The following is a 15,403-nucleotide window of genomic DNA, read 5'->3' on the forward strand; positions in this document are numbered from 1 at the left end:
CTCACCCTCAGAGCAAAATCTTACATCGGCATATCACTTTTCTTGGTTGACATGTTACCTATGTGTATGCCAAATTTCATGTTAATCCAAGAGATTATTTAAAATTTAGGGCAAAAAGTGTGATTCAATGTATATATTTACTACTTGTATTTCAAACAATTGCAAATTTCTTTATCAGTTTAAAATAAATATTTTTGACCAGGTAAAGAATTAATAATTGTCACAAAATTACAAATCACATTATTACATTATTACAAATATAATCTAAATACAATAAGTGATAAAATATTTCCAAATGAAACGTTTTGTATATATTAGCATTGTTTAAAAAAAGATAAAAATTTGTCTAGTTATACAATGCTATCTATCAATAGTAAGAATTTACCATTTCCAGGTAAAGAATTAAACACCCTCATCTGTAAAAATACAATACAAGTACGATTGAAGGCGAACGGTACCGATCGATCGGTAACGATCATAAGTTCTATTTAGTACTTGGCAGTGGCAACAACGCCGTCGTTATTAAAATGTTCGAGTATATATACGTGCTGCCATCTACTGAAAGAATTGTTAAACGTTTAGTTCCTATGATCACCAACCATTTTGACTGTGGCGTTTACATACCCCCTTAAGTTATGTAGCGCAAATAAGATGTGCGCGAAAAGAATATATTATTAGTGTTTTTAGTAAATATATTTATTATAAATTTTATGTCTGTGGATTTGTCTTCCTCCTTATAAGTATTATTGAAAATGTTTATTTTCAATTAATGTATCATGTCACCATGATTGTAATTATGTCCGAGAAATGATCGACTGAATACAAAAGCGGTGGTAGCTGATCGGTAGAGCATTCGCCTAGGGATCGAGAGGTCCTCTGTTCGAATCCTGACAGTCATATCCTTTTTTTTTTTTAATTTTTGGTATTCTTTTTGTTCTTTCTAAAATTAGTTTAATATTTAAATACAATACAAAAAAACTGTTTAAAGTAGATAGGTATATTGATTTCGTTGAAATCATAATATTAAGTTAGATTATATTATAATAGAAGTATAACTTCTTACGTGCGTACAAAGTAAGTACACACACATTTTTTTTTGGTTTATTAATTGTTATTAGTTAGTATGTAAAATAATTACGCAGATAATCAGATGAAGTGAGGGAATTTTACAATTTATAATTCACGTCCCATCTACTCAGCGCGGTAAAGTTCCAACGAGACAATTGACTAAATTTGAATGGAAATTATATTGTGGGTTATTTAAAGGCCCATATTTGATAATTTAAGTAAAACTAATTTCCAGTCCGCAGACTCATAAAAATAATATGCATGCTGGGGCTGAACGTGTTAAATAGAGCACCTAGAGACTTGCAACTTTTTGCATTGTGTTCAGGACGTCAGGAAAAAAGTCTACAATAGAAAAATGGGTAGAAATGCATAATTGCATTTTAAAGTGCATAACATGCATCCAAAAATGCATAAACATATATGCAGTACATTAAGCGGAATATTTTGTTATTCAGGGGTTTTTTGGGATTACTGAACATGAATAAGCAATCAGAACCGACCTCCGGAGCACCTGGTGCCCAAGGTCACTGCTGAGGAACATCATCTTCTGGAGTTTCGAGGGTTTTCAGCTCTAAATTGATTCAAACAGATTACTCTGGGGGTTTTTGGGATGTCTGAACACGAATATGACATCAGAACCGATCTTTGGAGCACCTAGTGCCCAAGGTGACTGATATTCACGGCATCTTCTGAAATTTCTATGAGAGGTGTGAAGGTATTTCATAATACATAGTTAAAATATATTTTTAATGCATCGGCTACAGGTCTGAACTAGAAACGAATGCTTACTTTAAGTTTCGTGATACACTCTGCGTAATTTACTCCTTTGCCTAATTTATTTTGAGACTTTAAATATATAACTTACATTTCAATCTGCTCTTTCCATGTTTAGGTCAGCAAATACACCCCGTGGTATCCAGAATCTGCGAACCGATCGAAGGAATAGATTCATATGAGATAGCCGAGTGCTTAGGATTAGATACGAAAAACATAAAAAGACCCAGACAGGCAGTAAACGAATTAGTCGGAGAAAATATTAGCAGACCCGAAGTTAAGTTCAGAAACGTGGACAAGTTTAAGTTTATTTGCTATGGCTGTAAGCAGGATAATATTGTGGAGGGTGCATTGGTACGTATTTTCACAACTAAGGGCCGGTTTCTCATATTGAGTTCAACTCCAGTTTAACCTGAACTTTTTAGTGAACGTCAGTTAAAAGTCAAAATCGTCTTTCTCAATTCACGTTCAACCGATGGCAGTTTAAACTACGTTCAGTTTGAACTCTGAAATTCGAGCGTTCAGAACCTAGTTCAGATGATTAAACGATTACGCATGCGTTGTATTATTCCAACTTGACATGAAACGCTGTCATAATATAAATATAACCTATTATATTAAGCATACCGATAAACGATACCATTATTTTTATTCTCATTAGATTCATTTATAATTATTAAAATGACTGACTATAAATACTTAAATTTAACTTTATTCAGAAACAGCATCAAAAAGGTCATACAAAAGGCGATAATTTTACCTTTTGCCGTCTATTGGCATTTCTCGAAAGCTACTAGAATCTAGGAATTTTTGTATTGCTAACAAACGTTAAGGTGTAGAACGTGAACTGACAATGAGAATTGCATTTCCAAACAAAACCGTAATTCAAGGATGAACCTCAGTCAATTGAACTATAGATTAACTCAGGTATCAGAAATCGGCCCCAAAACTTTCCTTGTATAGTCTATGAGCCCAGGGTTGTTTTGTGGCCGAATAAAGTCTACGGAATTTCAGAGAGTATTATTATGTATTTTGACCCGCTGTATTCGAATTTCAAACATTCTTATGCGTCGGAAGTGACGGGAATTCGTTATAAACAATTGAATTGTTTAAATTATAATTCGTAAGCTAACAAATATAAATCATTTTTCGACCCATTTTTCAAAAGTATTCGATCGAAAACGTTTTTAAACCCCCACCCCAAAACCCACCAAAAAATTAAAATGTGTTCTTTCTTTTTTTGGCGATATCTTCGGCTTTTTTATTGCCTATGCCCTATGCCTATAGCATAGTATTTTTTCCAAAATTTTTGGAGCAATATTCAAATTTTTTTTGCTTTTGAAAATTTTAAAGTTTTTTTTAAAAAAATTAAGCCAAACAAAATGCCAAAAAAAATATATTTATTGGGTGTCATATTATCGCCATGATTTTTTTTCAGATTTTTATAGGTAGGGCATTACGTTCAAAATAACGAAAAATTATTTTATCTACTCTATGTCATATTATGTATAATGTTGTTCTGAAGCTATTTTCTTGTGGCATTTTTACAATTTTAACTATTTAGAATGGGAAATAAGCCACAATATTATTAAAAAATGATTTTTATTAACGTTTCGACGCCCAAATCGGGTGCCGTTGTCAAAATACAAAATACAGTATTTTGTATTTTGACAACGGCACCCGATTTGGGCGTCGAAACGTTAATAAAAATCATTTTTTAATAATATTGTGGCTTATTTCCCATTCTAAATAGTTAAAATATTATGTATAAGTTTTTAGTTTGTGAAAACTGTCATTATAGATAGCAGTGCGTGAAGGGTTTAAAGTGTGCGTGAAGTAACAATGTATTTTAAATAGGATTTACTTTTTGGCACACTTTCATATAATCAAATATCCTTAACTTTCGCGTTGTCATGGTGATGACAATATGAGCAATGACTTACAAACAAACAACATTTTTGACAGTTTTGTGGTTTGAAAGTAGTTAGGATTTTTAAATGGTAAAGTTCTAAAAATTGTAGAATAGAAGTGAATTCCAGTGACGAAGAGTTACAGTTTTTTTATTTGTTTATCGAAGATAAAATATTGTATGAAACTGTGCGTGAAGTACTTTTTGCGAACCTACGCGATGTATAGCACTCGCTCCGTTGTCGCTCGTGCTCTAAAAATCACGTGCGTTCTCAAAAAGCATCCTTCACGAACTGTTTCATAAATAACTATTTCGGTATTTTCTTAACCATTTTGGTTCCTGATTCAATGTTAAAATTATTATTTCATTTTTTGACGATATCTTCAGTTTTAATCATCGTAGAAACTTCTTTTTTCTTTTAATTTGTAGGTTTTTCTATTGCCTACAACATGTTATTTTTTTGCAAAATTTTGGCGCAAAATTCAAATTTTTTAACGTTTTTGAAATTTTTATATGTATAAATAATGCTAAATTTCTTAAAAATTAGGAAATATATTGTTGTGTTTTTAACTTTTATTAGGAAGAGTTTGCTATAAACAATAAATTGGTGAGGGATGCTTTGGATGCGGGTGATTGGTAATTTATTCCACCTTTGTCATGAGTTTTATATAATATGAAACACCTCAATTATCTCAGAAACGGCTTGCACGATTTTTATAGATTTTGGTGTGTAAGGGTCTTGTGATGCGGCTGATATTATAGTGGTAATTACATTGTTGTCAAATCTTCCGTTTTCTGGAAATCTTATGAAATGAACTTTCTTTTTTCAAATGGAACATGCTGTATATTTTTTTACTTAAGAAATACTGATTATTTTTCATGTAATGTTCCCTATACCTAAATGTCATAATTTCGGAGTTATTGCTACATTCACTTAAACAATTTTTTTTAATCAAATTATAAAAATAAATTGTTTTGCACCTAGCAAATATTTTAAGTTTTGTGGATCATTTGGAACAGAAAGAATCTCTTTTTCTCTAACGTTGATCGTTTTTGAGATATAAACAAATACTAAACTGAAAAATACTAAAAAAAAAAAACGAAAATTTACGATTTTCAAGGCTTAAAAACATAAGTAAAAAATATTATTTTTGAAATTACAAAGTACCTAAATTTAAGATCAAACCTTCTATCAGTTCCCGATAAGTATTTTTGGCATGTTTTACTCTACATTGTTTTTTAATTGGTAAACGGAAGATTGCATTAACAACTAAAAAACAATGTTTTAAAATGAAATAAGCCCCAAATTCTTATTGCGAACTGATAGAATAAGGTTTGAACTTCAATTTATGCACTTCGTAGTCTTAAAAGTAAAATTTTTTACTTGTATTTTTGAGCCTCGAAAATTGTCATTTTTCGTTTTTTTTTCAGTTTTAAATTGTGTATAGCTCGAAAACGATCAACTTTACGAGAAAAATTACAAAATACCCTTTTTTGTTCCGAATGGTCCACAAAATCTAAAATAATATCTGTCCGGGTAAATAAAAGATTGGTTTTTATAATTTGACTAAATTTTTTTTTTTAATAAATATAGCAATAACTCCGATATTATGGCCTTTAGGTATAAGGAAGAATACTTGAAAAAATCAGTAATTCTTAAGAACTTAAAGACGCCAAGAATATACAGGATGGAAAAATGGAAGATCTGACAACCATGTAAATACCACCATAATATCGGCCGCATCACAAGACCCTTGCTCACTAAAACCTATAAAAGTCGTGCAAGCCGATTGCCAAGATAATTGAGGCTTTGTATGTAATTGTTAACATTATTTATGTTTGTAGGTAGGAAACGCACCTTTTCTGGAACGGTGTCGAAACGCTGATTGCAGTTTGAAACCAATCGATTACTTACCCTCCATACAAAACCAATTGACCCTTTCGATCCAATCATACATTAATAAGTACTATGAAAATATCCTAATCTGTGAAGATCCTGCATGCACAAACGAAACAAACCGCCTTCCACTTAAATTTGCCAGGAAATATCCGATTTGTACATTATGTCAGAAGGGAGTCATGTTCAGGGTGTATAACGAGCAGCAATTGTACACCCAGTTGTCTTATTTCCAGCATATATTTGATTTGAGTAAACTGAGTAAAAGTAAGTATCACTTTATGTGTCATATGAACATTAAAATTTTTGACAATCCCATATAAAATATACATTAAAACCTTTCAGTCACGCTAAAAGAAATAATACAAATAAACATCTTAAACTTGCCAGTCTTTTTTATTATTTTTAATTACCTGGAATGTCGATGTAGTAGTAGTGTTGCTGAACAGGTAAATGTTATTGTATACCGGGTGAAACAATAATACTGTGTTTTTTCCTGAAAGTTCGTAACACCCTGTGGAATATTCTAGCCTTTAAAAAATATTGGCATAAAAAATATCCAGCATAAAAAATTAAAACTCAATTGTAGCCTTAGCCTTTCTTAACATTCTGCTTTTTGACTCATTCACTTATGTTGGATAATGAAAAAGTTAGGTACTTTGACACTAGCCATGTTCTTCATCAATACAGGGTATTATATCTTAATTATGTCGTAAAAAAACCAACTCCTGTACACCAGCAACGGCATCATTCAACACTAGGTTCAGATTATGGGATGCACATGAAGATAGGAAACTGTTTTTTCAATGTCAGTTATGCGCCTTTGTACGCCTGAATATACACCACTCATAACGCTTGCCCCATCATACCCCTTTCCTCTGCAGTTGTGTATACATTTTAAAATTTCATTTACAGGACCTTCATCCCAAAAAACTATCATCAACTTCTGGTTTGGAAGGTAAATTATTTTCATCGCAATTTATTTTTACATACCGGAAAATAAAACTAAGCTGATCGTGTTTTGAAATATCTTGAGTGGTATCAATAATTATTGAATAAAAACAATTCTTTAAATTAAATTAATAAATTTGTTTTCAGTTTCTTGAGCCAGCAAATTTATAACTACGTTTTGTATTTGGTGGCTCAAGTAATTTGTTTAAATTATTGTTTTTATCGATTAATTTAGCTAAAACAGGATCATAATGTATAGCTATAGTAAAAGATCCACCGACAAAAAATTACCTTTTTGGGATTCACTTTCATCTAAACTACCAACATGCCCACGAAACGCTAAATTGCACCTTGCACCCGGAAAGAGTAAGAGTTACGTCAATTACCCGCTTCATTACTTTCTTCCAAATTCCCTATTTCGATGTTTATTAGGAAAATATGTTTTGGTCCCCAATTTAAAGAAAGTAGAAGTATTAAGCTTTAAGGCCCGCAAGGCCCGCCTTGCGGGCCTGTCAGCTACGCCACTGCTTAAAACTCACCAAATTTCATTTGCATATCTCAACCGGTTTTAGAGCAATAAATAAATCGTCAGTGTGTAAGAAAAAATTCAACATCCTGTATCTCGGAAATTAAGCATTTGCAGATATATGTTTATAAATCAAACGGTCATTATTTTTTCATGCAGAATTATTATTTAGAAACACTTTGTATTGATGAAGAACATGGCTAGTTGTCAAAGTACCTAACTTTTTCATTATCGAACATAAGTGAATGAGTCAAAAAGCAGAATGTTAAGAAAGGCTAAGACTACAATTGAGTTTTAATTTCAATCTTTTTTAAATGCTAGAATATTCCACAGGGTGTTGAGAACTTTGAAAAAAAAACACAGTATTATTGTTACACCCGATATACAATGATATTTACCTGTTCAGCAACACTATTACTACATCCATATTCTTAGAGAATAAGGCTATAACATATTAAAATCACTGAAATGGGACAACAGGTTTAGGAGATTCGAGACATCAAAAATGACCCATTTTTAAGGTGTCCCGGTTTTTTTGACCAGTGTAGTTTCTGTGAGTAAAAAAGATATTCTCCTTCTCATAGGCATCTTTCAGTGCGTCACGGTTTTTCGATTTCTTTCTAACGCATTAAGTTGGAAGTGACAGAAAAAGAGGTACGTCCGTGATTAAAATCATTTATATATAACATTTATTCTAGTTTGTCATATATGGCGCTATAATCGAACAAAAAATTATTTATGTATTATCTATACGACTATAATCTGTACAATTTATAAAACTATACAAATCAAAGAACATACCTTTTTATAAATGAAATAAACACAATTGATTTGTTTTTATACCAAATTGACAATTGTCAGTTTTAATTAAAATATCATGCTATGATATGATTTTCTACATTATTAAAATCATATTATTACATCATTAATGACACACTGAAAGACTGAGAAGAACTTTAAATTATAGTCGTATAGATATGCAATAGGTAAAATAATCAGTAAATCGGTAAAACTAAATCTTTTTTTCGATTATAGCGCCATCTATCAACATCTAGAATAACTGTACATGTGTATGTATCACGGACGTGCCTTTTTTTCTGTCACTTGCGTCACACTGAAAAAAGCATCTTGTACAAGAATTCATCTGTACTCAGTAGATATATCTTAAAAACACCCTGTAATTATCTACGATAATTACTTTCAGTTATTTATGTCATCATAACAATATTACAACCTTCATTCGATTATATAAATATTGTTATCCTAGATCACGATTCACTAATAATTGCAGAGTCAATTATAAACACTTTTCATGGTCGATGCTGAATAGGCATTTCTAAATATATAAACAGCAAAACTATAACAAGGGAATTCTTATTATTATATTAGACATTCGTCATTCTATTTTGGTGATCAGACGTAATATTTCCACATTAAAGATAGTGTCTCTTTCTGCACGAGACGTTCTTTGGGTGCGGTGCTACCAGCTTATGCTCATGCGAGTGTAAATAAAACAACTCAACAAGTAAAAGCGTATCAATTATTCCACCCCTCGGATAAGGGATAACCACCCTCACCGGGAGAAGATAGCCTTAATGCCAGGGCTGTCATAATCTGAGAAGAACCATACCTTATTAAGTAATTAATGTAAGTCCAAAAATGAACTTACATTATCTAAAGATAAAACTCAAACCTGTATATTTACTAGACAAAGGAAAAATGTCCCAGTAGAAATAAAATTAAACAGTATAAATTTTCCGGTACAAAAATCTGTAAAACACCTCGGTGTCATTTTGGATCAAAAACTTCTATGGAAAGAACAAATAGAAAATATAATTAGGAAAACAGAAAAAGGAGTAAATATCTTACGATCAGTTTCACATTCCACATGGGGAGCAGATCCCAATTTCTCTTTTTTGATCTATAGAGCTTATATAATAAAAGAGCAATAGTAGATTATGGATCAGTATTTTATGCGGACGCAGCCGACTGTTATCTACAAAAAATTGAAGTCGTTGTGAACAAATGTTTAAGACTGTGTTTAGGCTACTCCAATAAATATTTTATTTATAGAGTGTTCTGAAATGCCTATGGCAATAAGAAGATGAAAACTAGGCAGTCAATTTTTAATTAAATTACTTTATAAAGAATCCAATATACGCTCTGAGCTTCGCTGGTGTCGCTCCTAGCGGTTACTAATTCAACTTTCACCGGTAATTTTTAAATTTATTATTTAATTGTTATCGCTTAATATTTACAACGCAAAAAAGTAATTAAATTGTAATCGATTTTTTTAAGATTTTGCTAATTATTTTGACGTTCTATTGATAAAATATGAATTTCTTACTTCGGATACTTTCACAATGATCGTGTAGATGGCGCTAAGATTAATAGATTAATTTATAATTACATATTACGGAACATTAAAAAAACTTAAATTCAGTATTTAAAACGTAAGTATATTTAAGGTAAAAATATATACCACAGCTTTGACCAACTAATATTTTTTATAATTAATGTTTTTAATTTTAATTTTAAATTAATCACTTTGACATTTATGTCAAATTTCCAGTAAACGTTTACAGACTTGTCACTACTGGCGCTCGCGAATTTGTAAATATCCCCTCTACGTACGAGCTCACAGCGTATAATTGAAAAAAATTCATCGATTGTCAATACAAGATTTAATGAATAAATACTGGCAAAAAGAGATCACCTTGTATTGCAGAATGCTATAGACAATTGGCTAAGTACAAGGAAAATATTCACACTACATCAATAAATCTAAGCTATACCTATAAATTCGAAGAAACGATGAAAATAGATATAAATTTCCTTCGAGATTATTCGAAATATCCAAAACATATAAGAAATCTAATGTTTGAAACATATATAAAAGAATTAGTACCAAATTCATATCAAATTTACACTGACGCCTCAAAAAACAAGGAGGGAACAGCCTGTGCAATATAAATATGATCCACAAGTTAAGTTTAAAAAGATGGTAAAATTAAATATAAACACAAACATATATTCGGCGGAGTTAATAATTGTTATAATAAGTGACAGTAAAAGCGCTTTGTCAAAAATAAAGCACCTGAAGATAACTTCCAAAGTAAATTATATTATTTTGGAAATAATCAAAAATATTAACAAATTAAATACAGATTTAAAAAAAATACGGTTATTGTGGGTCAAAGGACACAGCGGAATTATGGGTAATGAACTCGTGGATTCCTTAGCTAAGCAGGCTCTAAAAGAAGGGACATATATTGACTACAAATGTACACCTGAAGAAATTAAAAATATTAGTACTAATATATATGTATAAAATAATCTGGAGCAAAGAATTTGAGGAAATTAAAAAAGGTATGTACTATAAAGAAATTCAATGTACAATACCATCAAGACCATGGTTTGCAATGACAACTCTTCCAAAATACGCAGTGAGACAAATATGCCGTTTAAGATTTAACCATGCATTGATTCCAACATATCTACATAAAATTCATTTAAGAGACAATCTATATTGTTAATCTGGAGAAATAGGTGATGCTGAACATATGATTTTAAATTGCCCTCTAATACAAATAAATATAAATATGTTTATAAGTAAATTATACAGTTGTAAAAATATAACACACCCAATAAATTTAACATATATATTACCACAAATTAATAATACAGAATTAATGCAATTGTTTATAGAACATATTAAAAATATAAAAACCAAATTATAAACTAACTAACGTAAAGACAGAAATTAAAATCTATTATAATATATATAAGGAAACCTATGTTTTTGCCTGATGTGGTATTCCCACTGACCAGTGGTCAATCCTAATAATAACTTATGTTAAGTAGATATGTAGGTATAGGAAAATATATTTTAAAATAAATGAGCAAAACTGGTGAATCGGCGAATGAGCCTTGAAGGCCCGTAGTCATACAACTTGCCTGCAAAGGTAAAACAGTATAATATGTGAAAAAAGCGATTTTTGAATTTGGCGCCGAAACTGGGTTATTTTTCCGCTCTTATGCAATTTTTAGTTTATTTCTATCTCATTTAGTTTTCAAAATGTAACACTGGTAAAACAGTATATGAGTACGTGTACTTGCGTCTCTGCTATGGTAAAACAGTATATTCGAGAAACTCTACAAGGGCAGAATAGTATACATCGTCATACACTGCTTATCCCTGGTATTATGTTGTATCTATTTTTTGAAACTCTACTGGTAAAACAGGATATATGTGATATATGCTATTATACGGTAACATATTTCATAAAAACGGTGTCCCAATTCCAATGGTAAAATAGTATAACATTTCATATACTCTTTTACCATAGTATGACCAATGGGAATTTTCATCTCCCCCGACGGTATATACGTATAAAATATTTTATATACTCTGGGTATACTGGAAAAATGGTAAAACAGTATCTGTCACTTTACAAGCACATTTGAAGAAACTATACCTATTGTAATAATTATTATAATAACATACTTTTTTTATATTCCAAATTTCACTTGTCTAACTTTATAAATGACAAAACGGCACAGTAAAAGAACAAAAAGTCCTTTATCTCAAAACTCACTTTTTTCACGTATACTATTTTACCTCTGCAGGCAAGACAACTCCAAAGAAAAAAAAAGGAACCATACCTAATCTTTATTTCAAGTTAAGAATAGAACATTACACTTACGGATATCGGTGTTGCCAAACCTCTCGCGCACGGGTGGATGCTCGACTTCCGATATATACCCTATTACACGAACATACGCCTGTTTTGGATTACTTCGTCAACGAATATTTTACTGTGCAACATAAGAAGTACGAAAGTAAATTGCAAATTACATTGTTGTTTATTGGAATAATCATTAGCGCCATTTACTTTCGTACTTCTTATGTCGCACAGTAAAATATTCGTTGTCGAAGTAATCCAAAACAGGCGTATGTTCGTGGAATGGCCCATACGATTCATTCTAGTCAGTACAGCATGGCATCACCGCGCTGCTATCGCTCATAAGAAATACATGGGGCTATCTACGCAACGTTCTATTCTAAACATGAAACGCTCCATAGAATAAAAAGTAATTCGTGAATAATTTCGTGCATGGGAAAAGTTAGAGTGGAAGTACTATATCATGATATTTTTTTAGAGCCTCTAATGGAACAGGAAATCGAATCTGGTTATTCGTCACTCCAAGATGTTGTTGAAAAGTATTTGAATCACTCCGGATACTCCATAATAGACCTCACTGACCTTTTCTCCATGCTAGATCCTCACAAAAAGCGGGAAACCACAACAATTGATGTAAATAGAGATGTAGATGAAGACGTCCAATATATGGACGAGGATGAAGAAGAGGATGTGTAAAAACTTCCAAGTTTATAGCTTTTATGTACAAATTTTATATTTACACTTATAGTTTTTTTTAATAAAATTATCTCATAATTTTTGATAAAATTATCTTTTGTCGACCTAATCTGTAAACTGAGTTACGCAGTTTACAGATTAGGTATTAGGATTTATACAAATTTTACAGGAGACACAAAAAGCTATTTATCTAAATATGACTAATGCGAATACTACGTATTTCCCATTTTAAAAGATAGGATGGTAAACGGAATATTTTTTAAATGCACATATCACTAACATTTGTATATAGTGCTTTTCATCGATTGTCATTTGTTTCGAGCTTCCGTCATTTAGATATTTTTCTTTTTTTTAAACCTAATCTAAGAAATCTAAATTCTTTAACTTACTTCTCTGCAGTTAATGGTAAAAAGGACTCGCATTACTTCGTTCTGGTTCAAAATAATCTATTAAGAGGAAACAGTAGCGATCAACAGGTAGCAAAAACGCGTTCCAAGATTGCGGCTGTAATTTTGAATATTTTTTCGAGATATTTGGCACACGCATTCGTAATATAATAAAGAATGGCGGTACAGAGCCCAATTTGAAAAATATATTAATAAGTGGAAATTACTCTGTAATTTAATACAATATTAAAAAAACGAGCCTGTACCGCCATTAAGAAGAGTAAAAAAATACACTTTCTTTAAATAAACTTTTTTATCCGATGCCTAGATTTTGTGTCAGTTTGGAACTACTAAAATTTTTTATTTCATTAGTCTACACTACAATCACAATAAAGATGCACTAGAAATAAATAAGCACGAGGAGCACTCTCAAATCATGATTTGAGAGTGCTCCTCGAACATTCAATGTGTCTTGGTTTGTTTATTTCTATATAGTACATTTTTATTGTGATTGTAGTGTAGACAGTTGTGTCTCAGAGCGAATCGACTTTACCAACTTTTTCTTGAAGATATCACTTTCTAAACAGAGAAGAAACAGATCACATAAAAATACTACGTGGAGTTAGACAGGGATGTATCCTATCGCCGTTGATATTTAATATGTACTCGGAGAGAATTTTTAACGAGGCTCTATGCGGAGTAGACGAAGGCATCCTTCTAAATGGAGAAAGTGTATACGATATTAGATATGCCGACGACACCATGGTGACAGCAGATAGTTTAGAGGGACTTCAGAGACTAATGGATAGAATCAACGAGTACAGTCAACAGTACGGACTAAACATTAATACCCAGAAAACGAAACAAATGATTATCAGCAAGGAGAATATAAACGGGGCTCATCTATGCATTAATGGAATGCAAATAGAGCGAGTAAAACAGTATTGCTACCTGAGAACTATTATAAATGAGCAGTGGAGCAATGTACAATCCGACAAGCATTAGCTGGCGGGTGATCTTGCGCGAAAATACACAACGAGAAATACACAATACGAGAAGGTGACCCACCACCTGTCGCTTGTCGGATTGTACAGGAAATAAAGTGCCGCATAGGAAAGACAAGAACGGTCTTTTAACAAAATGAGCTCCATCTTCAAAAGCCACAACATATCTCTAGATAGAAATTAACTAGTTTTTATGGGAAATAAGCCACAGTTTTACTAAAAAAGTGATTTTATTAACGTTTGACGCCCAAATCGGGTGTCGTTGTCAAAATACAAAAAATATTAATGAATTAAACAAAAATGTTGTTGCTTAGTAAAAAAATTCTTCTAATAATTTATTTAATCTAACTCATCTATATCGGATATTTGCCAATATTTATGAGTTAAAACAATAGGAAATAAATTCAACATTTCAACAACATTCAAAACAACAAACACGTTGAGATTCTATTCTATCTGAGTATTCTATCTAAAACTAAACCCAACAGTGAACAAGAAAGAACAAATAATTGTATTTATAAAATACCTTGTGAATGCGAACAATTTTATTTAGGTGAAACATCAAGACCATTAAACGTTAGAATAAGTGAACATCAGTCTTATATTAAAAATAGAGAATTTGATACATCTCAAATATGTCAACACGCATGGGATAATGAACATAGAGTTCAGTGGAGAGATTCAAGTATAGTCCTGAAAGAAACAGATAGTAAAAAAACAAAATCAAAGAAGCGGCTTTAATTATGCTAAATGAAACCAATTATGTCGCAAATTCCTCGGTAGAATGCAGTAGGATGTGGTTACCCATACTAAAAGAGGAAGTCAATAGAAAGAGAATATCAGGATTAGTAGGTCAATAACATATCGAGTTAGTACATATTTTATATTTTAGTATTGTTTATAAATATACTCCGAGGCATTTTCCACAACACACAACTTTCACTAAAATGACACTTATTTATACTCGAGGTCTATTCTCCTATCAACTTCTGATAATTGTTGAATGCAGTCTTTTTTAATGGATAATAGGGCTAACTTTCAAAGTCTGTCTTTGCTTGTTGAATTTCTTTTAAACTCTTAATTTGAAACTTTTAATGCATCTTAATACTGCAAAACTTCGTTCAACTGATGCACTTGTGGCTGGGATAGTTAGTAGTACTAATTCACACAACTTGACCACTTCACACAGCGACTTGTTTAAACCAGTAGTTATAAAGAAATCCCAGATTTCTGGGTATTTATCATTCATGTCAGTTGTTTCATAAATGATACTTAACTGAGAATGCAAAGCTGCTTTAATCGTAATGACATAAATTCCTCTGTGGGAAATTTTGATGAATTATAATTAGAAATATTAAGATTATATATAATTCTACAAATTTTAAATCGTTAAAATTTTGAAAGCTAGAATTCATTTGTTGTAGAATATTATCAAAAGGTCTCTTTGTTTCCTCTGTTTTCTCTGTCTCTCTGTCTCCGAAATTATCAGTCTTCATTATTTTTCTTT

General features: G+C 31.4%; 2 protein-coding genes across 5 annotated transcripts in view; one reads left to right on the plus strand and one right to left on the minus strand.

Annotated features, from left to right (window-relative positions):
- LOC126889442 (DNA polymerase alpha catalytic subunit) overlaps positions 1-12,586 on the plus strand; it is a 107,239-nt gene extending 94,653 nt beyond the window's left edge. The window contains exons 13-15 of the mRNA XM_050657750.1: positions 1,961-2,196; positions 5,597-5,915; positions 12,289-12,586. Of these exons, the coding sequence (XP_050513707.1) occupies positions 1,961-2,196; positions 5,597-5,915; positions 12,289-12,506 (773 nt within the window). The 3' untranslated portion in view covers positions 12,507-12,586. The remainder of the gene's footprint in view (positions 1-1,960; positions 2,197-5,596; positions 5,916-12,288) is intronic.
- Positions 1-15,403, minus strand: part of LOC126889443 (putative fatty acyl-CoA reductase CG5065) — a 268,588-nt gene that overhangs the window by 72,710 nt on the left and 180,475 nt on the right. The gene's annotated exons all lie outside the window — the stretch shown is intronic.

This window comes from Diabrotica virgifera, chromosome 8, assembly GCF_917563875.1.
Source record: "Diabrotica virgifera virgifera chromosome 8, PGI_DIABVI_V3a".
NCBI lineage: Eukaryota > Metazoa > Arthropoda > Insecta > Coleoptera > Chrysomelidae > Diabrotica > Diabrotica virgifera.